This window comes from Rhipicephalus microplus, chromosome 3 (assembly GCF_043290135.1).
Source record: "Rhipicephalus microplus isolate Deutch F79 chromosome 3, USDA_Rmic, whole genome shotgun sequence".
Lineage (NCBI taxonomy): Eukaryota > Metazoa > Arthropoda > Arachnida > Ixodida > Ixodidae > Rhipicephalus > Rhipicephalus microplus.
Genome location: NC_134702.1, coordinates 24707996 through 24729002, shown reverse-complemented (window position 1 = coordinate 24729002; position 21007 = coordinate 24707996). Strand labels below are relative to the sequence as shown.

General features: G+C 44.3%; 1 protein-coding gene and 1 long non-coding RNA gene across 2 annotated transcripts in view; one reads left to right on the top strand and one right to left on the bottom strand.

Moving 5' to 3' along the window:
• Window positions 1-21007, bottom strand: part of LOC119180327 (uncharacterized) — a 141620-nt gene that overhangs the window by 60228 nt on the left and 60385 nt on the right. The window contains exons 9-37 of the mRNA XM_075889103.1: window positions 20784-20906; window positions 19908-20027; window positions 18319-18450; window positions 18084-18203; window positions 17623-17745; window positions 16634-16903; window positions 14709-14837; window positions 13736-13843; window positions 13516-13638; window positions 12712-12840; window positions 12411-12545; window positions 11439-11696; window positions 10531-10659; window positions 10304-10441; window positions 9634-9738; window positions 9162-9275; window positions 8572-8709; window positions 8186-8266; window positions 7722-7847; window positions 6868-6990; window positions 5879-5944; window positions 5669-5779; window positions 5443-5559; window positions 4823-4948; window positions 3776-3898; window positions 3049-3246; window positions 2008-2139; window positions 1266-1349; window positions 124-246 (exon numbers count right to left, since the gene is read on the bottom strand). Of these exons, the coding sequence (XP_075745218.1) occupies window positions 124-246; window positions 1266-1349; window positions 2008-2139; window positions 3049-3246; window positions 3776-3898; window positions 4823-4948; window positions 5443-5559; window positions 5669-5779; window positions 5879-5944; window positions 6868-6990; window positions 7722-7847; window positions 8186-8266; window positions 8572-8709; window positions 9162-9275; window positions 9634-9738; window positions 10304-10441; window positions 10531-10659; window positions 11439-11696; window positions 12411-12545; window positions 12712-12840; window positions 13516-13638; window positions 13736-13843; window positions 14709-14837; window positions 16634-16903; window positions 17623-17745; window positions 18084-18203; window positions 18319-18450; window positions 19908-20027; window positions 20784-20906 (3804 nt within the window). The remainder of the gene's footprint in view (window positions 1-123; window positions 247-1265; window positions 1350-2007; window positions 2140-3048; window positions 3247-3775; window positions 3899-4822; window positions 4949-5442; window positions 5560-5668; window positions 5780-5878; window positions 5945-6867; window positions 6991-7721; window positions 7848-8185; window positions 8267-8571; window positions 8710-9161; window positions 9276-9633; window positions 9739-10303; window positions 10442-10530; window positions 10660-11438; window positions 11697-12410; window positions 12546-12711; window positions 12841-13515; window positions 13639-13735; window positions 13844-14708; window positions 14838-16633; window positions 16904-17622; window positions 17746-18083; window positions 18204-18318; window positions 18451-19907; window positions 20028-20783; window positions 20907-21007) is intronic.
• Window positions 4927-9168, top strand: LOC142803642 (uncharacterized). Its single transcript, XR_012894213.1, has 3 exons — window positions 4927-5207; window positions 6871-7013; window positions 9068-9168. It is a non-coding gene; the product is annotated as an uncharacterized LOC142803642 (long non-coding RNA).

Here is a 21007-nt window from a genome sequence, read left to right as displayed (position 1 = left end):
GAGCGTTCTGTCCACTCTGTCGGTAATTCCGTGGCTCTAGAGAGCATAGCCACTTTACATCTCAAAGAGATGACACCGTGCACAAAAAGTCCATTAGTTTGCACGTGTTTCAAGACAACTTACTTGTGCAGCCACGAATAAGATCGTTGGGATCGCCGTAGTAGGAATCCTTGCAAATACAGTTTGCTCGGTGGCTAATGGCGTGGCATACAGCATTCGGGCCACACTGAGTGTTGATGCAAACATCTGTAAAGAAATAAAGAAAATGGAAGACCGTGTTATAAAATAAAACACATAGGCAGTAATGAATAACAATAAGACTGTAAAGGTGTCGAACAGACAATCCATGTTTAGTTTCAATCATATTAAGTGTGGCACACGTACAGTGCTTGAATGAGCTATAGCTAGCAAAAATGCTGAAAGTGGCAAAAGGCATTTTATCACTATGGTTTGAAGTGTACAGCGTAATTAAGTGAGAAAAACATAATCAAAATTAACCTTGAGTTAAGGCTGATATAAACTTACAGAATCTCCACAACGAATCAGTGACAAAACACACACATGTTGTTTTGCTTTGCATATATAGCACTCTTTAAGGCTTTGTTGGAAAATGTTCTGGCATGCTGATGCTTTCAGCCACTAGTTTTAGGTGTATAGCTACCTTGTAACTAGTGCTACCAGAGGCATTCCTGCCAACTGTGCACACTTAGAGCACAAACCTGCTTTGATTATGGTTGAAACGAACCAGGTAAACAACAACCAAGAATTCAAATGTATGCATCAATCTCAATTTAAATGTTAATTAGCAGGAGTTATATTAATGAGTAGGCTTGTTCGAATAGTGGATTTTAAATTTTAAGTGAATAGTGATTTGGCTGAATGATTTCAAATTGAATTAGGATAGTACATATTGCATATTATAAAGAAACATGGGCATATTAGTCATGCCTTAACTAACCTGCACAATATATTTTATTAATTGAAACAAGGCCTGTGCAAATGCCAATCTTTTTGGTTCAAAGGAAGCGGAAGCAACTTTGAATAGTCGCAGCATTCGACTTTCGGCAGAATGCAAGTGATAACCTGTAAAACATGTTATGTTTTAAAATTTACTATACTTGGAGCATATAGGCCGGTATAACAAGCTTTTAAACTTCAAAAATGATGAATCGATACCAATGTAGCTGCTTAGCTGTCTCTGCTTCTTCGTATCTCAAACCTGTGGCTAGAGATAAAGAATCAGGCGGGTGCAGCGAGAACCATACCTTGGCATTTGCGGGTGTTGTCTTGGCTGACCACGCAGGCTGAGTTAAGATTGCAACCGTCATCAGTTTCACATTCGGTTCCAGCTGTTTGACAAAAGAGAGTGGAACACATTGTTATAACTTGGAAACGTTTGCTTGGACTGAACTTATACCGAGAAACCTAACCCTGCTAAATGCGCCCAACTCACAAGTAAACATGCTGCATTTTTATAAACTCGCAGGAATTAGCTGAAAGTTCTTGCTATGTGCAAAACTCATCTGGAGCGAATGCATGAGGCTCAATCTCCCATCAAACTGGTACACTGTGCACAAGTTCACCTGTGAGGACATCCATTCATGATGGAGAAATATGTAATGCCCTCAGGGCAAGGCGAGGACAGATTCATAGTACACATGTGAGTGTGCTGTTGGTGTAAGTGGTTGCTGAGGTTTAGGCCTGATAAACCTGACTACTGAGGGTTTGCTTGGGATTAACTGTAAGCCCTGCACCCTTGATGCAATCGGGGACCTCACAGACATGTTGCCAATGTCTTAGGTCTAAAACCCTGACACACCGAACATTACAAGTGGCACAGAGAACACATCAAATTTCACGGAGTCATGGTTGTCAAGTCAAGGCTTGTGCCATAGACAATTTGTGAACAGCAGGCTGGCCTCAATTGAGAAAACAATGAGTCTGCTGTCAGTCCCCTCACTATTGATACAATGTTCATGGCGGCATTTGTTCCAGACATAAACTTGCCTCTTGGTGGTGTGCAGCCAATTTCCAAGTCACCAGGGTCACCTTGGAATCCCTGTACGCACTGGCAGACGCCGACCCTATCTTCCACTGTACAGGCCGCGTTGGGTCCGCACACCCTGTCTTCGCAGGGACCTAAGAACCAAAAATTCACCAGTGGTTCAAAAACAAAAGCCACAGAATAATACCTTCCTAAAATACAAAGTAACCAAGTCTGCACTCTATAAGTGATTTGGAAGCATAACTTTTTTTGTGTCCTTTCCAGTCAGTGAATGATTTATAAACATCTGTAGTTAAGTAAATAATATAATAGATGCAATTTATGTTACAGAGGTTGTGAGAGGCTGCTCAAGTCTATTGGAGAAAAGGGTGGCAGCGGTTTAAAAATGTACTAGTATAAAACAAACTAATAGGTAAACAGCACATTTCAAGATTGCAAGTTAGTGCTTTCTAGATAGTGCCAGGGCAAAAATTATGAAAAGCATACTCAAATAAAGCAGCTGCTAGCTAAGCTGTTTACACACACAGTTTTTCTGTAATTTACGTGGATGTCACAAGGTCACAAGGATGTCACTAAAGAATTCCCTATTCTGTGTATTTCGTCGTATGATTGATAAATTTCTGCATTAATGAATTACGAGGAATATGAATTTAAATGCTTATACCTTAGCATACATTATTTTCAGCTACTTAATATCCTGACAACACTGTAACATACTTAGAAACATAGCCATCAGCTCAATCACTTCTAGGAGTAAATTACTAAAGCCTCACTGAGCTACTCACTGAGCTACTGGAGTTGCTCACTGAGCTACTGGAGTTGCGTTAAGAGGCGAATAATCACTCTGCGAGTCATGCATGCAGCAGAAAGAAGAGGCAGATTATGCAACGAAGAAAAAGGAGGAGAGGTTTGCCTCGAGTGTGCCTTTGCTATGCTACGGCTCACTGGAGTGCAGGGAAGTGGGAGAGAGAGATGCAGGTGACTATGCTATGCCACAATGAGTTACTGCACACACAATTTTCTCCAGAGCATTGCCAACTCACGGATGCAGTGTCGGCGGTTGTCGATTCCAGGCACGCAAACACTGAGAGGCCCGCAGTCGTGATCCGTTTTGCACCCAAACGGTGGGATGGGAGGAGTGAAAGTCGTGACAATGGGCGGCTTTCCATCGGGGAGCACTGGAGGTGGACGCACGTCACCACCACCTCCACCGGGTATCACAACGTCCGCTCCCCGAGGAGCTGCATCGATTAACAGCGAGACGCGGAATTAATCACTCGTGTTCTCGTCTGTGCTGGTGGAATGCCGCAGCTTTTCAAGATGTACGTACCCTACAAACATCTTGAATCATGCACGACAGTAGCATGAAAGAACAGTGTTCCATGTTGTGAATGAGACAAGTTGACATGACCTCATTTTTTTAACTTTATTTCAACTTCCCAGCGGCACATCATGTATCACAAACTCAACAAGGCATTTATTGTGCTGAAACTGAGTTTATGCTGGAACTTGCTAGCAACTGAATTAAATATGCAGCTCAAAAGCTGAACCCACTTTAGGCAACAAATGTTTAAAAAAAACTGTGCTTTTGGCATGTTTCAAGCATTGATTGAGGGCCATCAAACAATTATTGCCGAACTGAAAATATTTACTGTAATTTTTCCATGACTAAGTGAAAACTTCACCAGATTACTTCCTGTCATACTCCAAGTAATTATGACTCAAACGTGAAAGAAACAAACAAATAAGCAAACAAGCACACAGACTTACTGCAAGCAAATAGTGGATTTCCAATCATTCCATCTGGACAGACGCATTTGAAGCTGCCAAAGGTGTTGACGCAGCTGGCGTCGGTGCCACAGACACTTCCGGCACCAAGGCATTCATTGATGTCTGAAAGAGTTACAAGTGGACTATTGTAGTTTTGAAATGCCACTATTTCCCGCTGTCATGGCCTATAATTCATGAGAAGAACCTGCACGTACCACCAAAAAAGATGTGGCACAGTGCGGATGATGCTTCAATTGTTATATTTACGAATCAGCGCCTCAAATCGCATAAAAGTAAATTGGCCACTTATATTTAACCAACAAGAAGATATAAAAAACACTGAGACACAGCCAACAGTTGTATTGCATTTGTGACTTTCTCAAAAACATTTTAACTCATGAGTGAGCTTGACTGAAGCCAGCTCCTAAGTAGGAACCGCTTGGGAGTTTGACTAACTTCAGAGAATATACTCCACTAATACTTAAGCCCCACATAATGATTGTTACTCGTTGACTTCCAGAAAGACAACTCTGTACTAATAATAAGCCAGCTTGGTCCTAAAGTTGATAAGCCTAACAGTCAGCCTCTCGATGACTTAAGCATGCGATACCACTTTTTTACAAGCTGAGCAAATCTGGAGCAATGGTAGTGAACTTGCACATTATTGCATCAAACACTATTCTACATTTATGCTATATCTAATAAACCTGATATCTATAGGCATGCGCGTAAAGGGGGCAGGGGGCTGGCCGCCTCCACTAGTAACTTACGGGGGGGGGGGGGGGGAGGCATGTAATGTCTGCCCCATACTTCTTAATAAGGGGAGGCAGCGCTGTGATGAATTTTTGATCTTCTTGAAGAGGAACCTTGTGCATGCTACTGTGCTGATATCAGTCTAAGAGCGAACCCACAGCCTGTAGATAATAAGGACACTAACCTCCTTCTGCTTAGCCATGCAAGCCGAGGAATGTGTTGGATCAGAGGCAATACAAGTACCGTACTATTTATGCATTATTGCAGAAATTACAGGAATTGCAGAGTGCTTACCATTACATCGCGTGAAGGGATTTCCTTGCAGTCCTGCCGGGCAGCGACATTCCACCTTGTCGGCGGTTTCGTGACAGTGGGCATTGCTGCCGCAAGTGGTGGCAGTGCAGCGTGGCTTCTCTTGCGCTGAAAAACACATTTGATGTTGACAGCAGGACGAGTTATGCATGGTGCGAATACGTGCACAGATCGGAATGAAGTGCATCTTGAAGGTATACAGCTACTTCAAGCTGGTTCAATAACTTCCTGAGCTGCTCAATTCAAAGTGCACCTTAATTCAATTATACACAAGCGTTCTTGCGTTTTCCCATGTCTGCCACAACCATGGATCGAAACTGTGATGTGGTGCTCGAAAACAGAAAGCCATAGCCAGTGAGCCGATTTGGTAAGCTTATTCACATATTTTTCTCTGAACATGCGTCAACATGGTTTGGCTGCATTTCAGTCATGTGAAATTTGCTCTTGATGGGTGGAAATTACTTGAGACAAACAGGTACACTTTGCAGGACACTAAAGTGCTACAAGTTAATCTGAACTGAAATACTTCAACTACGAGCGCTGCAACTCCCTATGAGCATGCCGTCTTGAACACTTTAGATCTGGTCCACAGCAACACTTACTGCAGCCTGTGTATGGATTTCCATAGAGCCCGGGGTTGCAGACGCACTTGTTGGGTATGGCATACATGCAGTGTGCACCAACTCCACATCCCGGAGTGCACGTAGGTGGCAGCACAGCTGTGGGAGAGCAAACAATCACAGTAAACGTTTTGCTAACCTTCTCCAGTCTAATAAGTTCCTCGTCTGAACTCTCTACAATAAGCAACTTTGTAAAAAGCTTGCTTACGTGGAACACACATGGTCTCCGAGTTGCCCAAAAAGTATGGCAGGCAGACGCAGCTGCCGGTCTGTTCGTCACAGCGTGCTCCGATGCCGCACTGAACGTTCTCGCATCGATCTGAGAGAGAAAAAAAAAAATTTGCCGGATACAATTTTTACCAACTGATTATTCGATTGAGAGAGAGAGAAAAACGTTAATGTTTGAGAGTTAACAAACCTATGCAATAGCCGCCAGCACACTCCTGGCCTTTGGGGCAGGGTCTTGAGTCTGAACAGTGCGAATCTGCACATAAAAAAAGATACCTTAACTAATTGCACACATAATTAAGTGATTTTTACGACTGCCAATGCCCCAGACAAGCAGAAGGATGTTAACCATCCTTCTTCAGGAAACAATCAGGAAATCCCATCAAATCAGTTCGCAACAGTAGCCTCTACACACTGTTATGATGGTGCAAAAGAAAAGGATAACATTGCAAGCACGAGAAAGACATTACACGTTAAACTGGACTAAAAGCAATTTCGCTCCGAAGTTCAGCATGAAGTTAATTAAAAAGAAGAAAATAGTATTAATAATTAAAATTAAAAAGAAGAAATACACAATTAAAAAGAAGAAAATAGTATTAATAATAAACGTCCCAAAACAGCCACATTATTATGAGAGGCGCAGGAGTGCAGCAACTAACTGGGGTTCTTTAAGATGCAGCTAAATCTAAGCACCCGGGCCCCAAGCATTTTCGCTTCCACGAGAAATGGGGCAGTTGTGGCCAAGAAAATATTAAAGCTTTGGGTTTGAATAGCCAGAGGCCATTATGCAGGCTTCTTTTTTATTCTTTGATGTGATGCAAGGGAAAATAATGAAAGAGCAATCATCAAGTATTAAGTGGTTCTCAGTGGCTACCTTCTTCACTTACACTCTGTATTGTCTACAGTTTCCATTACAAGTTTATGGGCCGCAGAACTGTACAGAAAGCCTATTATTGCTGTAGATTTGGCACATGGCCAATAATTTTTACTTATCTCCTCTACTAGTATATGTCAACGGCACAAAGCTTTACAGCCTTCCTGGCTGCGGCTGCAAAGTGCTTGGAAACTGTACTTCTGAGAAACCTAAGCTCTGTAAACTTTTGTATGCGAACTGAACACTTAGTGGTTTAATAAAAGAAACTGATCGGAATGACTGACGAAAAATGATGACTTGCATACCAGGTGAGCATTCTCCTCCTTCCCACGGATTTCCACGGAAGCCTTCGAAGCATTTGCACACGCCTTCATTTCTGGAGTTAACGATGCAGTGAGCGTTGGTGCCACACCAGACCTTGGAGCACGCTGAGGGGAACAGAAGCGAGAAGGTATGTTGGGCGATTATTCTTGAAGGCACAATGAATTTCAACTCTGATTTTGCTCCACAGACGATGTTAAATGTCCACAGTACACCAATTTGAAAAATGCAAGTGCAAGATGGGTAAAAAGTCATAACCGAGTAGTTATGCACATGTCTTGCTGTGTAAACACAGAATTGGAGTTGGCATTCTACTATTATAGAAATGTAGCAGAAATTTTACAAGAACATCAGTTCTCACTCAAATATCTATGTACTTAATGTTGCATTAGTTATGATAGAGAACAGATACATGACTTATAACATGAACGTGCATGAATACGCAGCCATGCTTGAGCAAATTTCTACAACCAGAGAAGTTTTAGGAAGTGACATACTGTGTTTACTTCCCCAGCTGTATTCGCGATGGCCGAGGTAAAGGCATTATTCTGCAGAGGTGCCCACCAACATGCATTGCGACTTGGGTATACAACATGAGGATGTCTAGTTTGATGCGCCTTATGATTGTTCCAATAAGACGGAATTTTTAAGACAGCCAAATCTGAGACATATGCAAGCAGAGCACTACACGCAGCTCTCTATCAAATAACAAACTACTGAAGGCTGAAACTTTTTAGTCTTCAGTACACTGTAGTCTTCGCTTTACCACACACAATAATACTATACAGAAAGAGGCAAGCAAACCGAAAATGAATTATAGTGTAGTGCTAGGACTCACGTGATTGGCAGCCCTGCTCAAGGTCGTAGGGATCGCCTTCGTAGCCGGGCCGGCACCAGCACGTTGGTTTGTGATCTTTTGGCTCGCAATAAGCGTTTGGACCACACTCTGATGTAACACAAGGATCTAAAGAGTGAAGGACGACAACAGAGAGCCAACATCTTTCAGGATAACCTGGTTTCTGAGTGGTGAGCACATTAAAGCTAGTGTTGGGGCTAGGTGGAACATCTTAATGAAACAAGCAGCGCTGCAAATTTTACAAGAGAATGGAAAACAAGAACATCACATGCAAAGCGCAACGACCCGGAGTTTCGCATTGAAGCAACCTGTTTGTCTTAGTACGGACATATTTACTGTTAAAATTATAAATATTGCACTCACAGCCACAATAAGGCATTTACTAAAGTGAGGAAGCAATATGCATTAAAATGAACCGCAACATAAAAATAGATGGAATAACTTGCCAAAGCAAGTGGCTCCTTTTGCTTCACAGACAGCGTTGCGAGGGCACTGGTCGTCTGACCTGCAAGCAGCAGATCCTTGGCCTGCCAAAACAAAAAAGAAAAATTCCATCGTTTAAGCATGACGGTCAAAACTACACGGCAAGACAGTAAGAAATGCTCGCCACATTGTCAGGCGGTTGTGAGCTTGTCACACCACTGTCAATGGTGTGAATCGGTTAAAACACGAACATAGAACTATGATCACAACATTGTCATGTGGTTGTGAGCACGTCACACCGCTGTCAGTGGTGTGACAGGATCACAACACAGACACAAAGCAACGTCACAACACTGCCATGCAGTTATGACATGGCCATAGCGAGCAGCAGCAAACCAATTTGACGTACATCCAACTCCGAATGGGTCGCCCGTGGTTCCTGGCGGGCACTCGCAATGGAAACCACCAATGACATTGATGCAAATGGCTCCGACTCCACAAGGGCCGTTCGGGTCGATTGGAAGGTTCGACGTACATTCGTTCACGTCTGCGAAAAGAAAAAACAAAGCCGAGAGAAGAATAATGTGCTTGGGTTCTCGTGAAGGAAAATTAAGCAGGAAAGAAATCGTATGCAGAAGTTAAAAAACTTAAAAGAGCACTTTTCCGTCTCTAGTGACTCCAGTTGACACATCTGGTTAAATTTTGGAATCCAGTGACGGGCTCGAAAAAAATAAACCGAGTGATAGTGAGTTTTGTTGGTACCTAATTAGCTAATCCATGTGCCACACTCTCAATAAATAAATATATCACAAATTACTTGCCAATAACTCTTTTTTTGCAACATGAATAAACCATAAATATGTATGGTTTATTTTTTTGCTTTTATTTCCTGTTTTCGGCACCAGAATGCCACATGAGGAAAGTGTTCATCACAGGTCAGTACTACTTTCAAGTAAACTCCACTGAAGGCAAATATCATGTCATTGACACCGAGCTTACCCCAACATCCGGTCTGTGGGTTACCGGTGCAACCAGGGTTACACTGGCACTGCGGCCCTGATGGCGTGATGGCACACGTTGCATACTGGCCACACTGAATCCAAGCACAAGGATCTGCAAGGCAAGAGAGATTTCTAATGGAAGCTCGGTGCAACATGGCACCCAATAAAGACATGCTGTCTTTTGTGTGGTTTTTGTTCTGCCTAACTCAGAGTTTTATGCATCAACACTTTTAGTGCCACTCCGTAATACAGACTTTTGAACAAAAACGGCCAAGCTCTTTTTCATCATTTCAACGAGAAATTTGCGCATGAGCACTGCCCATTCATGGTACCAATGGGGTCATCATCTTCAGTGATTACATGTTGGCAAGTCCTTTGTATCATTACATAGGTTATGTTTTTGATAACTTAGAAAACAAACTGTTTCAGGAAAAATAAAATAAAAAGATGGGTACAGAGACAACGCTTACCTTTGCAAGTGTCACCTTCCAGAATGTATGGAGGTAGACACTGACACTGCCCGCGAACACACTTTTCGTTCGATGGACAGTCTGGGTCGTTCCTGCAGCGAATGCCTGACCACAAAGACAGAATTGTGAGGATGCTGTTGAAGGACTAGGCAAACGTACCGCTAGTATACGTTTTATGGCCAGAAAAAAATTGCAATAGATGTGCTCACAATCTGCAAATGCTGCACACAGAATTAAGCAAGGAGAAAGGCGAAATTGTGTACCACAGTCAAGCTGATGGGGCTGACACACTTGAATCAACTGAAGGGAAACTTCCACAGACAACAGTTGACTGACAAGGCGTTTTGATAAGCCAAAAGCTTCACTATGCAAGGCAAAAAAGATAATTGTGGGGCATACAAACGAAAATTACGGAATCTCTATGTCTACGGTTGTGTGAGTGGTGCAGTGATGTCAGTCTAGTAAGCTGCTCACTGACGAGTGCTTATTCATACTTCACGACTATCATCTAGAGTGCTCTCTGGCGTGGCTTTGGAGCACACAGAACGCATACCGAGCCTGCCAAGATTTTCAAAAATAGCTGCATGTGTCTTCTAATAACTGCATCGATGACAGCATTCAAGATTATTTTCACAAGAATTGATATAATAAAAGGACGAGAAAAGCTTACGAATGGGAGAGCAGCCTTGTCGAGGATTTCCAGTATATCCTGGTGCGCAGAGACATTGGTATGTTCCCAATGCATCGCGGCACTGAGCATTAGCCCCGCATGGGGAATACTCGCTGATTTCTTCACATTCATTGATATCTGGAAGCACAACACGAAACTGTCAGCTGCACAGTACCTTCTAGTGAAGACGTGATAGGGATAGCGTCGTTCATGCAATTGTGACTCACTTCGACAGACCCCAGTGACCTCGAGAGTGTATCCCTTGGGGCAGATGCAAAAGCCGTGACTCGGTCCGGTGAAAACGCATTCCTGGTTCTCGGGGCACGGGTTTGTGGTCGAGCAGTTTCGACTGACCACTGTGAGTGAAAAAAGAAATAATAAATACTTTTGTTCGTTCATCTTTGGCATAGCAACAGTGACAAGTTGAGCGAAATCCTTGTCAGAATGAAGAACATCGCATGTGCACTACGTTCGAATTGACGCTATCTGAGCACTCCATTTTTACGACGGCACCACAATAGTTCAGAGTAGCCACAGTCATAGAAAAAAATAAAGAAGCTCTGCACACGTGTGTGAATTGTAAAGGAACATACTTATTAACGATGGACATCAATTTCGTGTACATTTGTACATGACTTCTTCAAGCTAATGCTCTGATTTTACAGTAGAATAAAATATTGAAGCCCACTAATGGTAAAGTAAAGTATGCGCAGAAGCTCTGCTGAGCAGAGGAAAGGATATTACTTATTACTAATATAGGGACAAAATTTAATAATACTTGAACATAATAACGAGCCAATTAACAAATTAAGAATAAGGTGGTCGAAATTTCCAAAGCCCTCCACTACGGCGTCTCTCATAATCATATAGTGGTTTTGGGACGTTAAACCCCACATAACAACAAATTAAGAATAGAAAGAGAAAATGAATTAGGATGGCCACTTGTAAGAGATTAATATTGAATGCGAAGCATGAATGGGTCACAAATATGAACGTTTCCTTGATTTTAGTGTAACTCAAGGCAAGGCGATCTGGGATATGTTTTGTTTCAAGGGTTAAAGGAATTACTATGTAAAGGAATCTAAGCACTGTAACTAAGCGTGGAGCACCGAATTTAAAAGGACTGCGTGCTTACTGATGCAGTACTCTCCCTCCCGAACGAAGGGGTGCTTGCAGCCGCACACTCCCTTCTGGTAGCGGTCCTTGACGCAGACGGTGTTTCCGGGGCACTGACTGTCCTTTTGGCAATCGATCTCCTCCGGGTAGCAGGATGTGTACGGGTCACCAACGTGGCCGCGCGGGCACTGGCACAAGTAGCTGCCCTCCAGGTTCATGCAGAAGGCACTCGTGCCACAAGGCGAGCTGGACTTGAACTCGGAACACTCGTTGATATCTGCAATGAAATGTTTCAAAACAGCATTCATTAAAACAAAAAGCTAAGCTCTAGTCAGATTGTCTGATTTGACATATTAAATGGACTAAACATATTTGGCACCCGACCTGTTTTCTTCATGTGGTCTGTCTGCTTCACGCCCCCATTAGTACTTCAAATCTTCCACAATTCACTTGATTTAAAAATCAAATGACAATACTCCAAGGAGGATAAGTGCTTGGAAATAGCATCAAAAGAGAACAAGGTTTCTCGCAATTGTAGGGTCAAGTTCAAGCTGACCAATCTTTTTATGTGACAGTACTTACATGTTGCAAGAAATGCTATGCTGAACGTGACTATGACAGTTTTTTTTTTACTTGAAATGAAGAGGCACTCTACACAATTGTCTCCACGGCCACTGGGGGCAAGAAAAAGTTAATACTGACTTAAGCCAAGGTGATTCAGTGTTCATCACATTGTCAGCAAAGCATAAAACGCTTGTTGACCGAGTCTAGTATTGTCAATTGTGTCTTGTAAACAAGGAAAAGAGGGTGATATATATGAAGTCAGTCTCTATACAGTGACTGACCTTCTAGATCTTGCTGCAGTTTCACCGACAATAAGTGATAAATGATGTATATAATTCTAGCTTCAGCATTCTCTCCCTCCTAGTTGTTCATTGTGAACTTTAAAGGATTGTGACATTTGCACATACTCAGTATCAATATCACTTACCCCTGCATCTAGCAATCGACGTGTCGTATGTAAAGCCTCGCCGGCACACACACTGGCTACGTCCGTCGACCGATATGCATTCCTCGTGTGGAGGGCACGGACGTGCCGTTGAGCAGCCGTGGATGATTTGTTGTTCTGCAGAAATACGAGTGCCACCAGTAAACCTCGATTACAATTTCAAGATATTTGTCAACATAAAAGAATTTCATGCAAAGCCATGTCTTCCAATAAACACGTGAGAGACAATTATGGCGAGCAGGAAACTACAGTTGGAATTGCAATAACCATTAAATCGCCGCACCTTTTGCCAAGCATCCCCTGAAGGGGTCACCTTCATATCCATGTGGGCACACACACTCGAACCTTCCGGGCAAGTTGCGGCAGAGGGCACCTTGGCCACAGGGCTGGGTTCCAGCACATTCATCAATGTCTGCACCAAGAAAATTTGTGACCTGGTTAATGGCAGCTCATTGAAACAAAAGACAACCTACCAGCCAAGCTTTCCAAAGCCCTACATGCTCCATTTTTACGTTGACTCAAAGGAGTCATTCGATGGGTTCAGTGACTATGAGTAGGTATTAGAGTACCTCATCATTTACAGTATCAAAATAAACATGGTTTCTTTGATTCTGTAGCCACCCTAGTGCTGCCTCGCAGCTTTTCTTTGGCCACCATCTTGGTTTTTGCTGCTACGGAATGACAAGAACCTATATCTAAATTAAATAAATTGTCAGCAAAAGTGGGGTGAGTGCTTCTGTGATACTTCCCAGTAAATCAGCATGAACTAGCTTTAGTACCAATACTAAGAAGCTGGGATGTCATCAAAGAAATAGATTATTTTTTCCCTATCATTATGTGACGAGTTCTAACATCACAATGCAACACGTGGGGCATTAAAGATGCAGGGTGGGAATTAATACAAATATAAGCCTGAATCCAAAAGGCCGTGTTATGATAAATCGCCATTACCGCGTGACCAACATCGGTGGGAACCAAACTCCTGACTTCACACTCAGCAGGGCAACACTACAACCACCAAGACGTTAAGGCAGGCCAGCTAGGTGCTTTAATAGCATCTGCAACAAAGGAAGCAACACCTGCTTACCAACACAACCAGGAAGACTGTTGCTTTGGCCGGTGAAACCGTGAGCGCAAACGCAGATAGGCTGGCCTGCATGGTCAAGCTGGCATTTCGCGTGCGCGCCGCAGAAGATGTCTTCACAGGGATCTGCGTGAATGAGAGCAAAGGAGAGAACCTGAGTACGAAAACAGTATGCCGAAGTGTTTCAAAGTATTAGGGAGAAGGAACTTTTACTGCAACGTACGTCGGCACTCGTTTCCAATGTTGGGCGATGGACAGTAGCACTGGTGGTCCCTGCAGACAGCGTGGCCGGGGCAGGCATCGTCTTTATCGCATTGGACAACTTGGACACCTGAAAGAAGGAAAAAAAAAAAATGGAACACTCGAGTACTGCTTTCTTAGACAAGTTTGACCCGGTACCCTAATCCAATGCATTTCTTTCTTTCAAGTATACTGACGTATACCACGTGCACAAAGTTAATGCCCATGACAAAGTAGTTTTTTAATGTAAGAACTACGAAAACAAAGAACTGAGAACAAATTGGGATAATGAGTCAAGATACCAGATGGGGGCATAGCCAGGAGTTTATTTTGTCGGGTGGGTTCTGATACTCCTATATATGCAGTCGCCCAATTCTTTAAAACCCGAACGCACCAGTGTCGTCCAGCCAGTCGATAAGCGGCGTTGAAAACACGGTGTTGAAATGAACGAGATTATTTGCACGCGCGCGATGAACAGTCCTGTGCAGTTCTCTTCTGCCATGATGTTCCGGCAACGGGCTGCTAGGAAGCCCGGAACAGGCACTTTCAGTCTCGGTGGTCGATGCTCGTGCATTCACGCTAAAAAAAATTGGCGGCTGCACATATGCGTGTATACATAAGATGCCTTGTAATATTTTGACAGGTGGGGAGAGGAGGCAGGAAGAGTTGGACAGACCGCCCTAACCTTACAAGCAGAGAATGAGCAACCTTTTCGTGGTTACAAAAACAGTGTTACCACAGAGAAATATGACAAGAAGGTCGTAGGGGATGAGGAAACCAAAGCAATTTGATACAGTGAATGACCATGCGAACGATCTCGCTCTCACTTGCTAGCCATTGCTCTGTTCACAAACTAATGTGCACAACTGTTTTAAATGTCACGCTTATACCTTGATAAAACCTATCCTGAGCAAAAATACACGCTTTGCGATGGCTGACAGCACACAGTAGCTTACAATGGACAGTCGGGTCTCCCGATGTTCCCGGCGGGCACCTGCAATGGTAACTCCCGGGTGTGTTTGTGCAGACCGCAGATATGCCACATTTGCCGTTCGGTCCAAACGTCTGGGCGCACTCGTTGATATCTGCACATTACGCGTTCAAAGGATGACTATAGAGCAACAGTTCGCGAAATCGCACTAAAACGCTTGTATTCCTCGCTGGGAAAGAAATGCATATTTTGTTTATCAACCACAGCAAACGAAAACCCACTATATTAAACCAGCCCCTTTTATGACTCCTCTGTGCTATGCCGAGCATCGCTATAGACAAATCACTCATAAAATTGAGTGCTGGCGCAACAACTAACATAACAGGATCCACAACGCAACACGATCTGATACAAGGCCGACATTCTTACGTACAGTGGCGTTGTACCACGAATGAGCCCGCCAAAAGCAGACAACCGAAACTGAAGGAGCAGGACACGAATGCTACGATTCGTAACTGTAATCCCAATTTCTTACAAGAACAGTCATTGGTCCGAATAACACAGCACCGCACACATGGCCACTAGAAGCGACCATTGCTCGTTTTACACTGCCAAACGAACACAAATGCCACTCAAGCGCCGGGACGAAAAAACCACGGACGAAAAAACCGACTGTGCGCCGCCATGTTAACTACGTGCTGCGGAAGGCACACTGCAGTCGATTTTACGTATTTCTCAATCAACAAAGCGCGAGATAAACGCATTACTATATTTACAAAGGAAAACATAATACGCCAATTTAGAAAGCGTGATACAGCAAGAAATAGGTTAGAAACACATTAAATGAACAAAAGTAATGTTAAACATAAAAAATAACAAAACAATTTTTGCAAGTAAACTTCACCACACAGCACATTGGCTGTGTGGAGAAGCTCGCTTGCAAAACTCGTTGGCAAATTACGGGATCAGATTGTACGGGGACTTCCCGTTAGCAAGAACGGCGTTTTCACATCATTGCTTAGACATTATGCACCAATTGTCATTTGGCCATTAGCAAATATACAGTGATGAGTTCACATCCTCCTTTCTGCATTCAATGCCAGCCCCAGTGCGTGAAGAATGCTCCTGAAGATAACCCAAGTACTCGCGGTACGATTAGATGTCAGCCCTCGAGTGCTGTTATTGCGAAAACGCCGTAAGCCCCTTCGCTTTCACTGGCGCCAAGTTTAAGCGTTCAAAAAACGCCCATTACTTTTGGCAATTTTTTTAGAGCTTTCTCGCAATGCAGACTAAAAGAAAAACAAGAGAGAGAAATATGAAGAAAACGTCGGACGAGCCAAGATTGGTCTACATTATAGCCACTACAACATAACGAGAACAATAAGCGCTTTAGATTTTTGAATCGCGGAGCTGCATGCTTAGTGCGGCCTACAAATATACATATCTTAATCATGATGGACTGTCTGTTAATGTGTCTAATTCTAGGAACATAATTCCAAGGCACTCGATATCGTGTTTTTTAAGAAACAACTGAAGTGGTGTGCTGCTTTTGCGAGTTTCGGTGATTAATCATGATTAGCGTGAGGTTAAGTATTTAAGTGTCCATCGTTCAGACGCTTTATTTTTGCACTAAAGGAATGAAATTGTTGACCCAATATGTATGCGTAATTTTTTTTTGGTTGTATTCACTTTGAACATAGAAAAATTATTTTTTTTGGCATTGAACCTGAAATGCAGTACGTCGAATAAAAGTTGAATTTCATAGTGCCTACTTCGAGGGAATCGACTATATTTGTGGCACATTGAGGTTTGGTCACGATGTGTTGACTACAAAGAAGGTTCAATTTCATTTCGTGGTCACTATAGTACAAAGATCTGAAAGCAGCAAGTATACCAGCGACGAATGTGGACATTGCGTCGCAAGGAGATCAAACGCGCATGCGCACTGACCGTGACAGCGCACGCGTCCGTTGCCAGAGTAACCCGGAGGGCAGGAGCAGGTGAAGCTTCCCAGCGTGTTGGCGCACAGCGCGCCCTGTCCGCAGAGACCGCTGGGTCCCAGAAGCCTGTCGCACTCGTTGACGTCCTCGCAGAATCGGAACGGGTCGCCGGTGAAACCGGGCGGGCAAGAGCACCGGTAGCTGCCCGGGGTGTTGCTGCACAGCGCCCCTTGGCCGCACAGACCAGAAGGGCCCTGGTGAACGCTGCACTCGTCCACGTCTGCAGAAGGATAGGGACACTCAGTGGAGTGCGACTGTCTGTACAGTTTGTGGTGTCCCCTTATCACACACAGTTAAGCAGCGTAGATGGTAGAACAGTGACGATAACGGCACCACGTCGTGTCAATCTCTCCATCTTCTTAGCTTATACAACGCAGTCACAGCGCCACAGAATATGGAGCAGCGCAATGCAATATGGTGCAGATACAACAAATACATAGCTGTTAGAGTGACTGACGTAAAAGCTAACCGTAGTCCTGCGTCCCAGATCATGAGAGAACCCTCCCACCAGAAAGCACCTCCTTTCGGAAGTGTTCACCACGAAAAACTGAACGATTATTGTCGATGAAGTGTTTTTCCAGTGGGAACCCGCGCAGGTTAGTAGGAGTTCAAATGACAATTCGCGATACTCTTTGAATACTCTGGAGATAAACAGATCGATGTAAAGTGCAGATTTTCACTGTCCTGGCTTCACAAGAATACGGCCACTTCGATAACGCCGGCCGGACTGTTGTTTCTGACGAACTACTAGCCCGAACATTTCAGATCCCGTATGCACCATGCTCATTGAATAGATGTACCGTCATGGTTCGTCAGGATAGTTCGCAGCCCCCATGAAATTTTCTATACTTAGGTCTTCGAGAGCTGCACGAAAGGCGCGTGTATCTCGCGCGTGTCGATGTTGCAAGCGCACGCTAATTTTCATCCATGTACACTCACCTATGCATCCAGCGCGGATGTTAGAGGGGTTGAAGGTGAAGCCGACGTCGCAGACGCAGGCCGCCTCCTTGCCGTTGGCCTGGCAGGTGGCGTGGCGGCCGCACTCGACCATCTCGCAGGGCGCTAGGAATAGTCCAAGGAAAGAGTAAATGAGATAAAAGGAGGGTGTAAGTTCGACACGAAGAGGAGCAAATGAAACGGAGAGAGTATAGACGAGGTACAATGTGGGAGTAGAGTGGATACAAGGAGGGAGTAAGGAAAATGGAGGGAGTAAATAGTGGATACAAGGAAGTAGTAAATGGAATATAAACCTCGATTCAGTTCACTAGCAATACGATCGCACGAGACGACAACGTGAAAACTCATCTCGTTCACTTTCCGCGCACAAGTCGCAATGCAACGTTCCGTAGGAGCGATCCCCGTGACATACTGCACGCAAATAGCAGAACGTGCACACTCACAGACACACGCCTCCTTGGGGTTCCCGATGAGGTGTTCGGGGCAGTAGCAGCGGTAGCTGCCGTCCGTGTTGGCGCACTTGGCGTTCTTGCCACAGGGATTGGTCAGGCACTCGTTGACATCTGCGCGCATGCCCGAGACAAATCTGTCAGCGTGCCGTGTCGCCGCTTCGAAGTATCAGTGTGACAATGAAATTCACCGGTATGTAGGGGTTTATCTGCTCTGTAAGATACGCACCTCGACAACGGCTCTGCGGAGACGCGTGTATCTTCTCGAATCCGGGCTTGCACTGACACAGGAACCCGCCCTCGGTGTTGACGCAGGCCGCGTTGCGGCCACAAGTGCCACGAGACAGGCACTCATTTCGATCTGAAAAAAAATGATAAAGGTAGAGAGCTTGGCGCCGCAATTAGAAAGAGGTTACTATTACCTCTACCAACGATGCGAATGTTTGTGACGTCAGCGTGGGTGTGCTGGCAGAATGTGCATTCGCAGATTCCGGCAGCACACGTACGCAGAGTAAATATTTTAAAATCTGCCCTCCGCCCCACAATAAAAAAGAAAGCAACATCAAGGCTTGTAACTGATTAATACTTTTGCAATGTCCTAACCGTCAAGACCATGTGTTTGGAATAGTTCTCACTGCCGACAACCCGTTCCACTGTTGTAAGCTTCGCCGCAGCGTTAGTAACATTGCAGTGAAACCAGCTTGCCGTAATCTACAGCAAGGGTTGATTCAGAAAAGTAGTAAGCTACCGAAAAAAATAAACGTCGAATGTCGTCAATACAACCTATTGACATATATTTAGTCATAGCGCAAAAGATAACTTTATTGTTTACTGTGCAATATTTAGGTGAAACGCTAAAATAATTTCGGTCACCATTGCAATTTCCCGACGCACCCTTGAAACAGGAGTTGTTACTTGGTAATGACCGCATATACAGTATACAGCAAGAATAGGATAGTAAGAGGCCACACAACGCAGCTGTTTTACAGTAAAAATTCTTGAAACAGGAGTAGAACATTTTCACTCCACTTGTTCGCGCTCTAAAAATTCCATAAACAGATTCGCGTCCTTGTAGTTGGGCTTTCTCTGTTGTATTTACGTCAAACGGTGAAGAGACATTCGACGAGCGGTAAGTATACACACGAAAAGGCCGTTATTTCGACATTTACGCAGCAGAGCGACACGTTGCGCGCTGTACCGCGAGTCAATACGCTTTCGTGCAGGCCGGCGCGACTTCGCAAGGTCACCTGGAATATGTTAGTCGACACGGTACCAGGTAGCGGCATTACGAAATACTCAGCAGGGCTTTGTGAACCGCAGTGTGACATTAGTCTTACGCATGCTTGTTTTGGAGTTTCGTGAATTATCTCCACCCAAAATCGCAGACTACACGATAAAATGTCATTCCCTTATAATTTCCCTTTTTTTGAACGGCAATAACTAGTGCGGGTAAAACAAACAACTTGGCGACCTCACTGACGCGTCTGGGCCGGGTATCGTTTCGTGAGTTACACGGGAAGGAAATTTTAGCTAATGCCTCAAGCCACATTGACTACTTGGTCATTACTTCCCAAGAACGTTTTGAAAACATGGCCAACTTTACTTTTTTTTTTGAAAACTCACACCAGTAGCTGCATCGATAGCTTCTTTCCTTCCTCTTTTTTTGTTTCCCCTGTGATGAATAGGACGGTCTCACTGGCGCATCGGCATATCGTAACAGTCTACGGCTTGCCTAATCAAACACGAACTTTCGATAGCCGAACAATGACAAAAAAAAAATGTAAGCAAACATAAACTCGTAGCGGGACATTTGCTCACCAATGCACTCCTTCTGGTTGGGCGACACCTGGTATCCTTTCTTGCACTGGCAGAAGTTGTTGACGCACTCGGCATTGTCCGTGCAGTCGTGGAACGTCGTGCATTCCACGCCCACAATGTCTGCGGATCGCATGCACGAAAGCATGAGAAAAAAACAACAACAACGCGAGAAATGAAAAGAACGCGAGTGCAGCCATTTACGGTCATAAAGGTGGCTGTATAGTAATAGAGAGAACCGACTATCGCCATCCTGACGTTCCCTTTCTTCCTGCTGTACACAACTATTCTAGCACAGGGCTGGTACTTGACTCAATGGCTGTGAAGGCGCGCTTAAAAGGTACGATCGAGTGAGATAACACGTTAATCAGTAAGGGAGCAATTAAAAAAAAGGATACAAACATCAAATATGAAAAGAGACATTACGTTTTTTTAATGGCCTGTCAGGAGTACGGACACTTTAACTGGACACAGAGCTCACGAAATAGACATAAACCACACGTCACGAAAGGCATCGTGACGTGGGAGAAACGCGAACCACGTGGCCAACTCGCCGGTTCGACGGCTAAACGTCGGAAATGCGGGACTTGACCTCAGTACCAATCTAGACGGCTAAGTATTCTTTATCTAACAAAAGCAGCGTACGACAGTCGAGTGGATCTCAACCGATATTCCACTTAACGCGACATAACGCCAGACTAAACACAACAAAGCCTCGAAAATGCGTCTCACTGGGGAATTGCGATGCCGTTCGAAGAGGTTGCACGAGACATCCGATTCTAGTCTATCTAGAATGCTCTCACGAGATGCAGGCCGGGTATATAGAAATGGTTAGACACAGAAAGCTGGAAATACGTCTATATATACACTCTCACTCACCCCTCTCGCACGACTGGTAGGCGTTTCCGGTGTAACCCTTGGGACACTCGCAGCGGTAGCTTCCGGGACTGTTGTAGCACAGGCTTCCGATGGCGCAGGGATTCTGGGCGCACTCGTCCACGTCTGAATTATATGGTCGAGGAAGATAGAGAGAGGGGGAAAAAGGAGGCACAGACACGTCAGCACAATCTGAAAGAAGCACCGATGCACCGCAGCGGATGAAC